The 15,985-nt window shown below is 36.1% G+C and overlaps 1 protein-coding gene across 14 annotated transcripts in view; it reads right to left on the reverse strand.

Annotated features, from left to right (window-relative positions):
• FKTN (fukutin) overlaps positions 1 to 15,985 on the reverse strand; it is a 75,014-nt gene that overhangs the window by 46,377 nt on the left and 12,652 nt on the right. For 13 of the 14 annotated variants that reach the window (XM_050761861.1, XM_050761862.1, XM_050761860.1 and 10 more), the window contains 2 exons: positions 5,496 to 5,555; positions 772 to 975 (listed from right to left, as the gene is read on the reverse strand). In XM_050761861.1, the coding sequence (XP_050617818.1) occupies positions 772 to 975; positions 5,496 to 5,555 (264 nt within the window). Of the gene's footprint in view, positions 1 to 771; positions 976 to 3,896; positions 4,622 to 5,495; positions 5,556 to 15,985 lie in introns of those variants that run through there. The other variant, XM_050761866.1, reaches the window with a different exon arrangement.

Here is a 15,985-nt window from a genome sequence, read left to right on the forward strand (position 1 = left end):
TTGGAAACTTGTGTGCTAATTTGGAAAATCATATTGCCCACAATATCATTCATAATATGAGTTTATATTTGTAGCTAACACATTCTGTGATCCTACTTCTAAATACAAGCATCGGAATTACTTTATTACGTCTTCTAGTATAGTCATTCTGGAACATCTGCACAATGAAATACATACCATTTCCTTTTATTTCTAGGTTATATTATAGTTAACGCATTATATTGATTTGGGGAATTATGTATATAGGAGGGTTGTAATTTCTATGAACTTCATTTGGGGAAAATAAAGGGACATTATAAAATATTCTTTGTAAAAATAAGCCTTGTAGGCTTTTTCTATGAGATACCAAACAGTTCAACAGAAATGACCTAAAAATACTGATATTGAGAAGATGTCCCCCGGCAAAAAAGCAGAATCTTTCCTCTCATCTTCCTGTTGTGAACATGGATGTGATATCTGGAGCTATGACAGCTATCCTGTGATAATGAGGTAAATGAATAAAGAATTTCAGAGACACAAGTCCTGACATCAGTGGCTAGCTAAACTAATATCAATAGCCACTAACCTTTTAACTTCTCATTATATAAGAAAAAGAAATCCCCTGTTTGCCTTAGTGATTAGTTGTATTGTTATTTATAGCTGAAAATATTCCTGATACAATTTATAAAGTGTTTTAGGAAATTTTTTAATGTTTTGCATTTTAAACCAGCCTAAACCCATACTATTTTGTAAAAAGAGAGACATTCCATTATCTGAAAGCAAATCACTTACCTCATTCTTCCATAGGTGATACTGCAGTGCAAATGCAGTAAAGTCTCTTGGAACACAGAAGAATGTGCATTGTGAAATGGAGCCTTGAGAAGTATTTTTGACTTGTTCAAAGTTCTTATTAATCAATTCCAATATCAAAGGATCAATAAGAAACACTGGTACATTTTGGTTGGATGTTAGCATAATAAATTTTTTAACTGCACGCTGTTTGAGAGAAAAAGAATTTTCGTATTTCCAGTAAGCCAACACAACAGCCTATTTTATAACATTTTAATGCATTAATTGCATAAGAATGCAGAGTATTTACCCAATAGATACTATGCTTATCATTGTGCTAAAAAATACAAATGATTAAATAGCACATATGGTCTCTGCTCTCAATAAGCAGTCTTCTAAGAAAGATGAACATTTTCAATATAAGGTGAAATATGCTATAATAAAAACATATACAACATATTATAAAAGTACAGACCAGTAAGCTACAAATTTGCCGTACATCAAAAGGAGAAGAAATTTCACAGAGGAAGTGGTATCTGACATGAAAATGTGGGGCTTACAAAATTATTCTCTTAATGTTAGCTAAATCTTTTCAAGCAAAATTGAGATAACTATCTGTCAGCTTTTAAAAATCAGTCTTGTTAATCTTTCAAAAACAAAAATCAGTTGTTTGTACCATTTTTCTTCATGTGTGTAATGCTGCTTAATAATCTTTCAAAAGACTCAGACCAAAATACACTGCCTGTTTGATGACTGCCATGTATGCTTTTCTAATATCGCAATATTTCAAAATATAACTCTGCTGGGTAGTAACTAGGGTCCCCTACTGAAAAAAACAAAAATTCAACAGTAGAATGAAAACAGACTAAATCACACTTAGGAGTAAGTAATACCTAAGAGCAGCAAGGATAAACAGAGTATCTGGCATACACTATTGCTTAAAAGCCTACTTCAGTGAAAGTAAGACTTAAAGGAATGTTTGCCTATCAAAAAGGTGCTTCATGAAATTAAGAATAAATTCTTATTCAGAAAATTTGAAGAAACTCATAAAAATATATACAAGATAAATAAATAAAGTATCAATTTTAAGGATAAAGCATGAGATAAAGCTAAGAATCAGTGTCATTATTTGTTTTTAGTGTACAGTATTATGCAAATACCAAGAATACAATAATCTCTGCCTTATAGGGGTTTATTACCTCAGTGTGAGAAACAGCTAAGTAAAAAGTTAGGATAAACAATGTTACACCAAAAAATTCAAGTTAGATGACAGAAGTTTCTTTAAAAATACAATTTAACAAAACTATCACAAGATGAAACAAAATCTGAATTGCCCTATACCTATTAAGGAAACTAAATTTGTTAGGAAAAAAAAAAAACAGCCCTCAAAACAGCAAGGAAAAACTTCAGACTTAAGACAGTTCACTGGTCAATTCTATCATTTTTAAGGAAGAATACCAATTCTACAAAAACTTTCTCAGAAAATGGAGCAGGAGAAAATACTTCCTATCTGATTTTAAGAGGCCAGTACAATACTTAATAGCAAAACTTCTCTCGCCTGTAATCCCAGCACTTTGGGAGGTCAAGGCAGGTGGATTACCTGAGGTCAGGAGTTCAAGACCAGGCTGGCCAACATGGTGAAACACCGTCTCTACTAAAAATACAAAAATTACCCTGGCGTGGTGGCGTGCACCTGTAGTCCCAGCAACTTGGGAGGCTAAGGCAAGAGAATCACTTGAACCTGGGAGGTGGAGGTTGCAGTGAGCCGAGATCACACCACCACACTCCAGCCTGGGCAACAGAGAGAAACTTCATCTCAAAAAAAAAAAAAAAAAAAAAAAAGCAAAACCCGACAAAGAGATTACAAAAACAAAGTATAGTCCACCATCCCTCAAGAACATAGATGCAAAAATACTTAATAAAATATTAGAAAATCAATTCTAGTAACTAAAAAAAGATAAAAAAGGAAAGTAAATATCATGACCAAATAGTATTTATCCTAGGAATGAAAGGTTACTTTAGCATATGAAAATCAATCAATAAAATGTGACAAATCAACAGAAAAAAGGGAAAAACTATGATAATTTCAATATAGAAAAAAGCATTTGACAACATTCAATATCTATTCATGATTTAAAACTTTCAGCAAACCAGGAATAAAATACATCCTCAACTTGATGAAAGGCATGAACAGAAAATCTATTACTGAGTCGTGTGGGAGTTCTTCACATATCTCTGATACCCTTCCTTTGTGAGATAAATGTTTTACAAATATTTTCTACTCTGTGGCATGCTTATTCGTTTTCTTAATGGTGTTTTTTGATGAGGAGAAGTTTAAAATTTTAATAGTCCAATTTAGCTATTTTTTGTGTGTATGTGTCTTTTAGGGTTATTGCTTTCTGTGCTTTACACTAGGATAAAAAACAAGAAAGAAATGATTTTGGAAGAAAGATGAGATAACAGAACTACTACATAAAAGGTACTTTAATGTTTGTTTAATGGATCTCAGCTTGGTGTTAAATACAAATATGATGAACACACATAGCTTCATTACCATTATTAATAGAAATACAGATTAGGTCAGGGTCAAGGAGAGATTCTATAACTCACCTTCTAAACACATCCTCCAAGTTGTTATCAATACAATCATTAATGCTCCCTGGAAACGTGTTCAATTGATTCTAAATCCAATTAATTCTAAATCAATATTATCATCTGACGTTCAGTAATTCATTTTGTTTATAAGAATGAAAAACATCTTGTTGAAAAGAGATTATACTGAGACCACAATAGCCTATTCATCTGCCTGTGTATTAAAATTTTATTAAAACCTAAAAAGGCTTGGCAGGACTTGCTCTTAGTAAAAGACTAGTTCCTAATTATTATCATTTTCTTTTCTAAGTGCTCCCAAGTCATCTGTTTAATAACTCAATAAACATTGAGCCCTAGAATTTTACCAGGGCTCAATATCACACTATTGATGAGATTTCACCTTTTATTCCTTCTAAAAGTTTAGAAGTATATTAGTACTTCTGCTTTCCTGTGATTTTACAAATATAGTGATTCACTGACCACATTTACAATTTTTTTTAGTCCCCTCAATGTAAAAGAGTATAAAGAGAACTCACTGAATGTAAGCTGCTCTTCAACTTTTTGCTTGAGTACCATGGAAGTAAAGACTTTGAAAAAAATCCATTATTTTCTCCCACCTCAAGGATCATTTCTTGAATGAAAAGGATAGAGTCACGCTACTTTTTTCTATTATTTTAAGCTTTAAATTTTTCACAAATTCCATTTAAAAATGTATCAGTGAACTTGTACCTTCTCCGACTGCTCTATTTACTAAAAGGTTTGGGAATGTTGTCAGAATGTTGTTGGTTAATACTGATAAAGGAAAACCTTTTATCCAACTGAAGCTACTACAACTTTAAATTTTTTTCTGAAATTGCTTTTCAGTGTACAGATGAAGACTCCTAATAAACGGCAAACCTGAAAAATTTATGTTTCTCTAAGTATCATCACATCTTATAATGTTAAAATGTATGATAGATCACCACTATTGCCTTTGGCTGTTAAATACTGAATTTTAAATCTCAGCAAATTGCTTCAACCACAGGATGATAAATCTGGTCCAAGTATTACATGTATGTGTTTTCTAAGGGTGGCATGGATGTAGAGAAGAGTTACAGAGAAGCATACAAAATACTTCTTTTTAATTTAATCTAAAATCTTTATAACTGTGACTGGGTAGTATAAATTCCAAGTATATCATGCTTACCTTTATCCTCAGAATACCCTAAATTCACAGAGCAAAACAATTGCTATTTTTTAATAAATTTAAAATAAAAATAGCAATTTAAAATAATAGCAATTTAAAATAAAAAATAATAGCTATTTTTTAATAAATTGAAAGTTTACATTGATACTTATAGACTAGAGAGCTGGGAAGCCTGATAAGAGGATATCCCCAACTTTACTTTTAAACAGTAGTTCAAAATCTACTTGGTGTTAGCAACGACCTAAAATGACCACTGCTTGGCGATCTGAAAATCCACTCTAATTTAAAGAGTTCCACATCTCTGGTTATAGAGAAGCCAAAGATTGAAGTGTATCAAGAAATATCTGGTCATTCCCATAATGTATACTAACAGAATAAATGTTGTGTTTTATTAGTAACCCAGCAATGTTTTTCTTTCTAAATTTAGTTTTAAAACATAGGAAAATATATTTTATCAGTGCATAGGTTCTGAAATTTGTAAAACAAAACAAGGATATATTGTGTATATTGCTGGTTTCCTCTCATCTTATAAAGGAACTATGTTGAATAGATTTTTATTCCTGATCATTACTTGTCCCTTATTCAAATATTCATCTGAATATTTGATTCATATATTCATTCATTTAGAGAAACACCATAGCTCAGTGAATGAGGGTTTTAGAGGCAGACAGAATCTGGTCTTACCAAATTATTAGTCAACTAACCTTAATCTCTCTAAGTGAATTGAGAGTAACAATATTTACTCACTTCTTAAAGTTTCTATAAGGACTAAATAAGACATTGCATAAAGCACTCAGTAAAGGGCCTGTTCCTTACCTGCCACTACCAACTGGTCACCCACCACACAAGGTAGCTATTATTACTACCATCATTCAACAAATACTTACGGAGTAAATGAATGAACTAAACGAACATTATAATTGAGAAATTTCTTGTTTATTCTACATACCCACTGTGTGCTATCAAATCCAATTCGGCTTCCTTTGGATTTTGACAAACCAGCTCCATTCTAGGAAAATAACAAAAGAACTTTTGAGTAAATTCAAAGCTCAGCATATAACATTACATTTTGGTTAGGCATGAGATTCAAAATACAATTAGCTTATAATCATTAAAAAGCATTATCCAATATCTATTTTCCACATAGTCATGAGCTAAGAATTCTACATTTTTATGATATGAAAATCCAAGATGGAAAACATTGATAGATTTGTAGTAAGTTAATAAAGTTATTAAATAATAAGGTAGACATGGTCAACATCTCTGAATCAATTAATTTCCATCAATGAATGGCAAACTCTTTGGAATTAGGGTTTGTCTGTTAAGGTCTATGGCTATATCTGCAATCTCAACATATCTCCAAATATAAAATTAGTGTTTGTAGACTTTGGCAAAGTGATAAAGTACAATGTTTATTGAGGAGCTCGTGTGTTTGACACTTCCATATATGGATTATGTATACTCATTGACCCCTCACAACAATCCTGCAAGGTAAACATTATTGTTTTGCAGATAGCACCAGTACGCACACTTTACCTAACATACATCATAATTTTGAATGTTGAAGTTTTTATAAAAGATATTTCAGGTCTAGAGCATCAGATGAAAGAAAATTATTATGAGTTTCCATCTGATAGCCCCAAAATACTTTAGAGTAACAGGAGAAAGAATGTCTGATGTTCTAGAGACAACAGGAAGAATGTTTCAAGCTTAAAGAAGATCCAAATAAGTTTCTTATGCCTTGAGTGCATACTTTATCTATAAGCTATAGATGGGAGGATGCTGAAGAACAATTAGAGTAGCCTCACCCTAAAAATGAAATGGGCTCTAAGTTCCTAAACCTCATTTCCCCATTAAACCTCACATTCAAGGGTAGGGACCAAGTCCAATCCATCTTTGTATCACCAGTAGTACCTAGGATAGTGCTTGATGATTTGTATAGCTTAGTAAAGGTTTGTTAATTGGAAGGAGAGAGGAAGGGATGGAGAAATGAATATACTAAGTAATTAAGACAGAGCCAGAACTGGTCTCTCCTCACAAGCTCTGCAACTTAACCAGTAACATTTTAATACTAAGGGATGTTTGAGAAAAAAACAACCGTAATCTTCAAACCTGAAAAAAAACTGCAAACATTGTAATATGGCTACTTGCTCACCTTAGTCCTACATTAGTTGATTAGACTATATTTCTGAGCTGTTTAATTTGTTGAGTTTGGGATAAGCAAATTTCTAGTGAACGAGCATGTTATTTTTATAATAGCTTTATTGAGATATAATTCACATACCATAAAATCTGCCTTTCTAAAGTGATTTTTAGTATGTTTAGAGTTGTGCAACTATTACCACTGTCTAATTCCAGAATATTTTAATCACTCCAAAAAGAAACTATGTTCCTATTAACAGCCACTCCCCTTTCTCCACTCAGTCCCAATCATAACGCTAATTATCTTCTCTGTGGATTTGCCCATTATGGACACTACATAAAAATGGAATCATATATGTGGCCTTTTACATCTGGTTTTTCACTGAGCATGATGTTTTCAAAGTTCATTCATTCATGCTTTGGCATAAATCAGTACTTTATTTCCTTTTATGGCTAACATTCCATTGTATATTCATTCATTAATTGATGAACATTTAGGTTATTTCCAGCTTTTTTGGTGGCTACTATGAAAAATGCAATCAGAAATATTCATGTTTCATAATCATTCTCTTGTACACACTGACAACTTACCTCCATCTGACTTCATTTTACTTGCTCAGCAAAAGCCCAACTTTCTACTTCTTCTGCACCTGCAATTGTGCAGCTAAAGTGGCTGCTGACTGATTATCACTTTATTACTATTATTATTACTATTATTATTGAAACAGGGGTCTCTGTTGCCCAGGCTGTTGCAGTGGCGTGATCACAGTTCACTGCAGCCTCAACGTCCCAGACAAGTGATCCTCCTACCTCAGTCTTCCTAGCAGCTGAAACTATAGAGGCATGCACTACCACACCCAGCTAATTTTTGTATTTTTCGTAAAGACAGGTTCTCACCTTATTGCATTGGCTGGTCTCAAGCAATCCACTTGTTTCTGCCTCCCAAAGTGCTGGGATTCCAGGTGTGAGACACCATGCCTGGCTGATGTCGCTTTAAATTCATGACTACTAATCTCAAGTGGGGCTTTAATTCTGCTCAGAAATCATACTACATCCCCCTTGTGTATTAACTGTCTCATTCTCTTAGATGACTTTTCTCCCTCTTTTCTCTAACACCTCCCTATCCTATCTTTCAACTTATGGCATTGCTTTCTATTTCACTGAGAAAAAAGAAATTTGAAAATAATTTTCAAAAGCCCCTCACCACATCTTCCCACCCACTGCACAAGAATTGAATCCATATAATACGACTTCCCTTCTGTCATAACAGATGAATTATCTATGTTCCTATCTAAAGCCAGCCTCTCCACTTATGCACTAAATCCCATCCTCCCTTGACTGGACAAAGACATTGCTCCAGCAATTTTTCTTTCTCTGATGGATCATTCCCATCAGTATACAAACATGATTTATTCCATCTTAAAACACTAATAATTAAAACAAAACACAAAAACTTCTCAACTCCTCTCTTCCCAAAGAACAACTTTCTGTTCCCCATTACAGCAAAACTCCTAATGGTTTGTCTCTTCTCATTGCCGCCAATTCCTCTCCTCCCATGAACTCACTTCATTTTAAATTCACTCTGCTGAGCATCATGAAGATCACCAATGACCTGCACACTGCTAAATCCAATAGTCAATTATCAGTACTTATCTTATTTGATATACCAAGAATTGTTGATAACCCCTACCTACTGAAACACTTCTACTGAAACACTTCATTCACTTAGCTCTCTGTATCACCATATTTCTGTTTTTTCTCTATTTCTCTCTGGCTACTTCTTTAGTCTAACTTGCTGGTTCTTCTCACTTCCCTGATGCGGAGGGTCCTAAAGCTCAGATGTTGAGACTTCCTCTCTTCCCCTTTAAAAATCTATATTCATTTCCTTGGTATCTCATCTAGTTGTATGGCTTTAAATACCATCTATATGCTTACAACACTCAATTTGTACACCCAACCCATTCCACCCAGACTTATATAGCCAATTGTCTATTCACCTTCTTCATTTAAAGGTCAAATAGGCACCTGATACGCTTTGGATCTGTGCCCCACCAAATCTCAGATTGAACTGTAATCCCCAGTGTTGCAGGTAGTACCTGGTGGGAGGTGACTGTATCATGTAAACAGTTTCTCATGATTGGTTTAGCACAATCCCTTTGGTGCTGTTCTTGTGATAATGAGTGAGTGATTTATCCCAAGATCTAGCTGTTTAAAAACTGTAGCACCTCCTCCCTCTCTCTCTTCTTCCTGCTCCAGCCATATGAAGTGCTGGTTCCGCCTTCACCTTCTGCCATGATTCTAAGTTTCCTGAGGCCTCCACAGAAGCCAAGCCAATGCCAGTATCATGCTTCCTGTACAGCCTGTAGAGCCATGAGCCAATTAAACTTTTCTTTATAAATTACCCAGTCTCAGGTATTTCTTTATAGCAATGCAAGAACAGATTAACCACAGAAAATTGGTACCAGGAGAGCAGTATTGCTGTAAGGTATCTGTAAATGTGGAAGTAACTTTGGAACAGTGTAATAGACAGAGGGAAAGTTTGGAGGGCTCAGAAGAAGACAGGAAGATGAGGGAAAAATTGAAACTTCCTAGAGACTTGCTGAATGGTTGCGATCAAAATGCTTATAGGATATGGACAATGAAGTCCAGGCTGAGGAGGTCTCAGATGGAAATCAGGAACTTATTGGGAGGTGAAGCAAAGGTCACTTTTGTTATACCTTAGCAAAGAACCTGGCTGCATCGTGCCCTGGCCCTAGAGATCTGTGAAACTCTGAACTCGAGAGTGACAGTTTAGGGTACGTGGAAGAAGAAATTTCTTTTTTTTTTTTTTTTTTGAGACAGAATTTCACTCTTGTTGCCCAAGCTGGAGTGCAGTGGCATGACCTCGGCTCACTGCAACCTCCACCTTCCGGTTTCAAGCAATTCTCCTGCCTCAGCCTCCTGAGTAGCTAGGATTACAGGCATCCACCACCACGTCCAGCTAATTTTTGTATTTTTAGTAGAGACAGGGTTTCACCATGTTGGCCAGGCTGGTCTCGAACTCCTGACCTTGTGATCTGCCCACCTTGGCCTCCGAAAGTGCTGGGATTATAGGCATGAGCTACCATGCCCAACCCAGAAGAAGAAATTTCTAAGCAGCAAAGAGTTCAAGATCTGACCTGGCTGCTTCTAACAACCTATGCTTATATGACATAAAATTGGAACTTATATTTAATAGGGAAGCAGGGCATACATGTTTGGAAAATTTGCAGCCTGGTCATGTGACAGAAAAGAAAAGTCCATTTTCAGGGGAGGAATTTAAGCAGGCTGCAGAAATTTGCATTAGCCAAGACAGTGGGGAAAAGGCCTTGAAGGAATTTCAAAGACCTTTGAGGTAGCCCCTCCCATCACAGGCCTGGAGACCTAGGAGGGAAGAATAGTTTGGTGGGCCAGGCCCAGCACCTGCCACCCTGAGTAGCCTCAGGACACTGCTCTCTGCATTCCAGGTGCTCTAGCTCTAGCCTTGGCTCAAAGCAGCATAGGTACAGATCAGGCTGCTGCTTCAGAGGGCACAAGTTGTAGAGCTGCCCAAGGCCTTGGGAGCCCACCCCCGTGTACCCTGGACATGAGACATGGAGTCAAAGAGATTATTTTGGGGTTTTAAGACTTAATGAGTAACCTGCTGGGTTTTGGACTTGCATGGGGCCTGTAGCCCCTTTCTTTTGGCCAATTTCTCCCTTTAGGAACAGGAGTATTTGCCCAATGACTGCACCCCCATTGAGTCTTGGGGGTAACTAACTTGTTTTTGATTTTACAGGTTCATAGGTGGAAGGGACTTGTGTCGTTTCAGATGAGACTTTGAACTTCTGAGTTAATGCTGGAATAAGTTAAGACTTTGAAGGACTGTTGGGAAGGCATGATTATATTTTGCAATGTGAGAGGATCATGAGATTTGAGGGGCCAGGGGCAGAACAATATGGTTTAGATCTGTGTCCCCACCAAATCTCACGTCAAATTATAATCCCCAGTGTTGGAAATGGGGCCTAGTGGGAGGTAATTGGATTGTGGGGACAGTTTCTCATGAATGGTTTAGCACCATCCTCTTGGTGCTATTCTTGTGATAGGCAGTGAGTGAGTTCCCCTAAGATCTGGCTGTTTAAAAGTATGTAGCATCTCCCCACTTTCTCTTTTCCTCCTGTTCTGGCCATGTGAGGTACAGGCTCCCACTTCACGTGCTGCCATGATTGTAAGTTTCCTGAGGCCTCCCCAGAAGTTGAGCAGATGCTAGCATCATGCTTCCTGTACAACCTGCAGAACGATGAGCCAATTAAACCTCTTTTCTTTATAAATTACCCTGCCTCAGGTATTTCTTTATAGCAATGCAAGAACAGATGAATACAGCACCTTAAACTTAACATGTACAAAAAAACTCCTGATTTTCACCATTCCTCAAACTTGCTCTTTCCAGTCTTACCCATCTCAGTAAACAGCAATTTTGCCATTCCAATTACTTAGGACAAAAATACTAGAGTTATCCCTGATTCACTTCTGTCACTCTAATACCCTACATCTAACCCATCAACAAATCCTGAAAACTCTAACTTTCCATTTCTCACCAACTCTACCATCAACTCTCTTGTCCAAATCATTATCATCTCTTATGTAAATTACTAGAATAGCCTTCTAACTGGTCTCTCTGTGTATTAATCTGTTTTCACACTGCTGATAAAGACATACCTGAGACTGGGCAATTGATAAAAGAAGTTTAATGAACTCACAGTTTCAAGTGGCTGGGGAGGCCTCACAATCATGGCAGAAGGTGAAAGCTACGTCTTACATGGCAGCAGACAAGAGAGAATCAGAATCATGCAAAAGGGGAAATCATCAGATCTCCCCTTATAAAATCATCAGCTCTCATGAGACTTATTTGTTACCACAAGAACAGTATGGGGGAAACCACCTCCATGATTCAATTATCTCCCACCAGGTCCCCCCGCCAGCACATGGGAATTACGGGAGCTACAATTAAAGATGAGATTTGGGTGGGGACACACCCAATCTATTCTCATCAGAGTGGCCAGACTACTTGTTTTAAAACAATAGTCAGATCATGTCGCATAGCTCAAAACCTTCCTATGTTTCCCAGTCTCACTCAGGATAAAAGTCAAAGTCCTTATAATGGCTTACAAGACCCTAAGTAATAGGAAACTCTAACCTTACCTACTATTCTCCCCATCACTCATTTGTCTACAGCCACATTGATCTCTATGCTGTTCTCAAAACTGATAGACATATTCCTGCCTCAGGGCTTTTGTACTTCCTTTGTTTTCTACTTAGTATGCTTCTACTCTAGATATCAAAATACTCATTCTCTTTGAACAGGTTGTGTCTTCTATTTGTAATGACCTTTCCATCTTTTTCACTTGAGGAACTCCTCATCCTACAAGACCAACTCAAATTATTATTTCATCCAGGAAGTATTCAGTAATCGCTTTCCCAAGTATGTTATTCAGTAGTCTCTCTTTCCTGTAAACCTTGTACTTACCTCAGCTTGAAGGGACAAGGTTAAGGACATTGGAGGGTCCAGTTTTAGAGGGCCCGAAGATTATATTATTTTGTTAGTACTCCCCCACTTTTTTTTTGTTTTGAGACGGAGTCTCACTCTGTCACCCAGGCTGGAGTGTAGTGGCGTGATTTCAGCTCACTGCAACCTCCTCCTCCCGGGTTCAAGCGATTCTCCTGCCTCAGCTTCCTGAATAGCTGGGATTACAGGCAGGCATACCCATCTAATTTTTGTATTTTTGGTAGAGACAGGGTTTTGCCATGTTAGCCAGGCTGGTCTCAAACTCCCGATCTCAGGTGATCCACCCACCTCGGCCTCCAAAAGTGCTGGGATTACAGGCATGAGCCACCGTGTCCAGCCATTGGCCCTTCTTAAGAAAGAATGTAAAAATATATTTTGCAAATAAAATAGCTTTAAAATAAAATAAGTAGCTTTAAACTCCAAGGTAGCAAATACTAGAGTATTCTTTCCTGAAAAGCCTGAAAGCTTTGCAGTCCTTCTTACCATAGTGCTGCAGGCATTTACTGCTACTAAATTTGGGTTGGAATCAAAGATAAAATCCATTTTTCATCCCTATCTCTAACACATAATCTTAAGGGTCTCTGAAAATCACCTTTAAGTTCAAGGATGACTTAGAATCTTGGTTTTTATGTTGATGACGCTAACCTATAATTTCACACTGATCAAGACTATGATTCTGTACTCTTTGGCTACCAAATCAAACATTTAATTGAACTAGAAATAATTTTTACATGAATTTATTTATCTAAGCATATCCCACAAAACACTGCTCATTGAACAACAGAGGAATACAATTTAGATATAATCAGTAAACAAAGTTAACAATAGTTCAGGTTCTCTTCCTATGTCAGAAGAAAACCATTAGAAAACTGAGGATGCATCTATACTTCACTAAAGTTTGAGTTCAAAAATGCTGCGTATAAGTGAGATTTAGTTTAACAAAAACCTAAAAAGCTTAAAATTTTTCCAAAATGACATTGAAAAAAATTTAAAAGTTGGTATCTTTAGCATCTAATTAGTCTAACTATCCTTACTATTTTTATTTCATGTATGTACATATTTGTTTATTTTTTGAGACAGGGTCTCCCTCTCTTGCCCAAGCTCACTGTAAACTCAAACTCCTGGGCTCAAAGGGATTCTCCCACCTCAGTCTCCCAAGTAGCTAGGACTACAGGCATGTGCCACCAAACCCAGCTAATTTTCTTAGTTTTAGCAGAGATGAGATCTCACTATGTTGTCCAGGCTGGTCTTGAATTCATGGGCTCAAGCGATCCTCTCGCCTCAGCTTCCCAAAGTGCTAGGATTACAGGCAGGCACCTGGTCTCCTTACTATTTTTAAATAAAGCATTTTTTTTTCCTACTGGCATAGAGAAACTGCTTGTATTCCTTACAGATAGTATCCTGTTTTCACACTAAAACACACAGGAAGCATCTATACTCCCATCAGCATCTGTCCCAAATTAAATTATAAATATTGGGCAGGAAGAAACCACCTCATTCATTGTTTCTATTGCCTTGGCAAAATATTCTACAAATTGTGACTTTTAAATAACAGTTTCTGAATTCATGAGTAAATTTAAAAATTCCATTTTAAAGGATACAATTACTGGGCTACAAACGATTTAAAATAATTTCCATATATTAAAAAAAATTTTTTTTAAGACACGGGATCCCTGTGTCACCCAGGCTGGAGTGCAGTGGCGCAAAGACAGCTCACTGAAGCCTCAACCTCCCAGGCTCAAGTGATCCTCTCACCTCAGCCTCTTGAATAGCTGGGACTAAAGGCACACGCCACCATGCTGGGCTAATTTCTGTATTTTTTGTAGAAATGGGGTTTCGCCATGGTGCCCAGGCTGGTTTCAAACTCTCGGGCTCAAGCAATCTGCACACCTCAGTGTCCCCAAATTCTGGGATTACAGGTGTGAGCCAGTGCCCCCACTCCATATATTTCAATAAAATAAAAATAATCTGTGATATTTTAGAACTTACATGTTATAGTGTCTACCTATTATCAAAAGTAAACATAAAAAACAAGAATCTAGTGTGAATAACGAACTTTACAAAATTAATGGTATATAAAGGTTACCTGAACTTTAGTTACATACTACTTCTGTTCAAAGATTATATTTTCTTTAATGAATAAGGCATTATTACTAAGGCAGTTTGTATGGTATGGACACAATACAACAAATAGTATTTTCATTATAAAATTTTTAAAAATAATAATAACAGCCAATTTTTACTGTTTTCTTTCTGTATAACATGCATTGTTCCAAATAGTTTATGTATATCAATTCATTTAAGCTTCACAAGTCTACGAGGTGATCCTGTTATTGCCCCTCATTTTGTAGATAAGGAAACAAAGGCATTTAGAAGTCAAGTAATTAACTCAAGATCCCATAGCTAATAAGCAGTATAGATGAAGTTTAATCTCAAACTGATGTTCATGCTCTCAACAACTACGTTACATTGCCACCAAGGGAAAAGTGTCGAGACAGCAGTTCTTTATTAGAATTTAGTATATAATTAAGATGGGATTTTTAATCAATGAGTAATTCAATAAGGGATATTGGGACAATTGGTTAATCATTGGGGAAAATGTAAGTTAGATGTCTTATTCATACCTCCTACTAAAATAAATTCAATTTAGTGAAAAAATTTAAACATTACATAGACAAAATACAGTTAAATATTCCCATAATCTTGGGCTAGTTATAACATAAAAACAGATGCCTTAAGGAAAAAAGATCTTGACATCTGTCTACTTATACATTAAGTACTAATTTATTGAGGGAGTATATCATGAATATAAAGTTAAAAGGCAAATTACAAGTCAGGAATAATATTTGAAACATATATGATGAAGGTTTAATAACCTTCAAACTATAAAGAACAGCTACAGAAAAAGACAACATCATCAGGAACATATGTGAAAGACACAAATAAGAAGAAGTAAGAATACAACTAAAAAGAACCAATATACATATGGAAAGATGTTTAACCCCACTAGTAATCAAAGAAATGACCTCTAATGGAGTTGAATAGCTTTCAGTTTCTGAATATTACGAACACTAAAAATTAATGAAGAATAAGGTTTTGGGGTAGACTCCTCAGGTTCACATTCCATCTCCTACACTTAATAACTATGTGATATTGGGAAAATTAGTAAATCTCTCCAAACCTCAGTGTTTTTGCTGGAAAAATGGGAAGAACAAGATCTACTCAACTTGTTGTTTTAAGAGTTAAATGTAGGTAAAGTGCTTTGCATAGGGCCTACTCAAACAAGCACATCAAAAAATGTTAGCTGCTATGGCAGACACTATAGGTAAGCTGACCTGACACCAATTCCCAAACCCCTTCTCTTTTGCAGTCTCTATTATAGAGGCTGGAAAAGCTAAATAACAAGAGTAAAACCTTACTACCCCAGATTCTCTTATATTTGGGAATCTGCTGGCCACTGTCACAAAAGTAGAAGCCTGCTAGATCACACTATTACTTCTTCTAGCCTTGACTGTAGCACAGGAAATACCAAGAGAATTTTAGAGGCTCTAGACTTACAGATATGGACAGATAATTCCTCTATTTGTTTAAGCTACTATTAGCCAGCCCTCTCTAACTGAAACAGATGCCATTATTATTGTTATTCCTATTTATGAAAACATATGAGAAATCAGGCATACTGCTTATCCTTATGAAGGATAACTTTGTAATACATAACAAAAATCTAAAATGTG

The sequence above is a fragment of the Macaca thibetana genome, chromosome 15 (genome assembly GCF_024542745.1).
Source record: "Macaca thibetana thibetana isolate TM-01 chromosome 15, ASM2454274v1, whole genome shotgun sequence".
NCBI lineage: Eukaryota > Metazoa > Chordata > Mammalia > Primates > Cercopithecidae > Macaca > Macaca thibetana.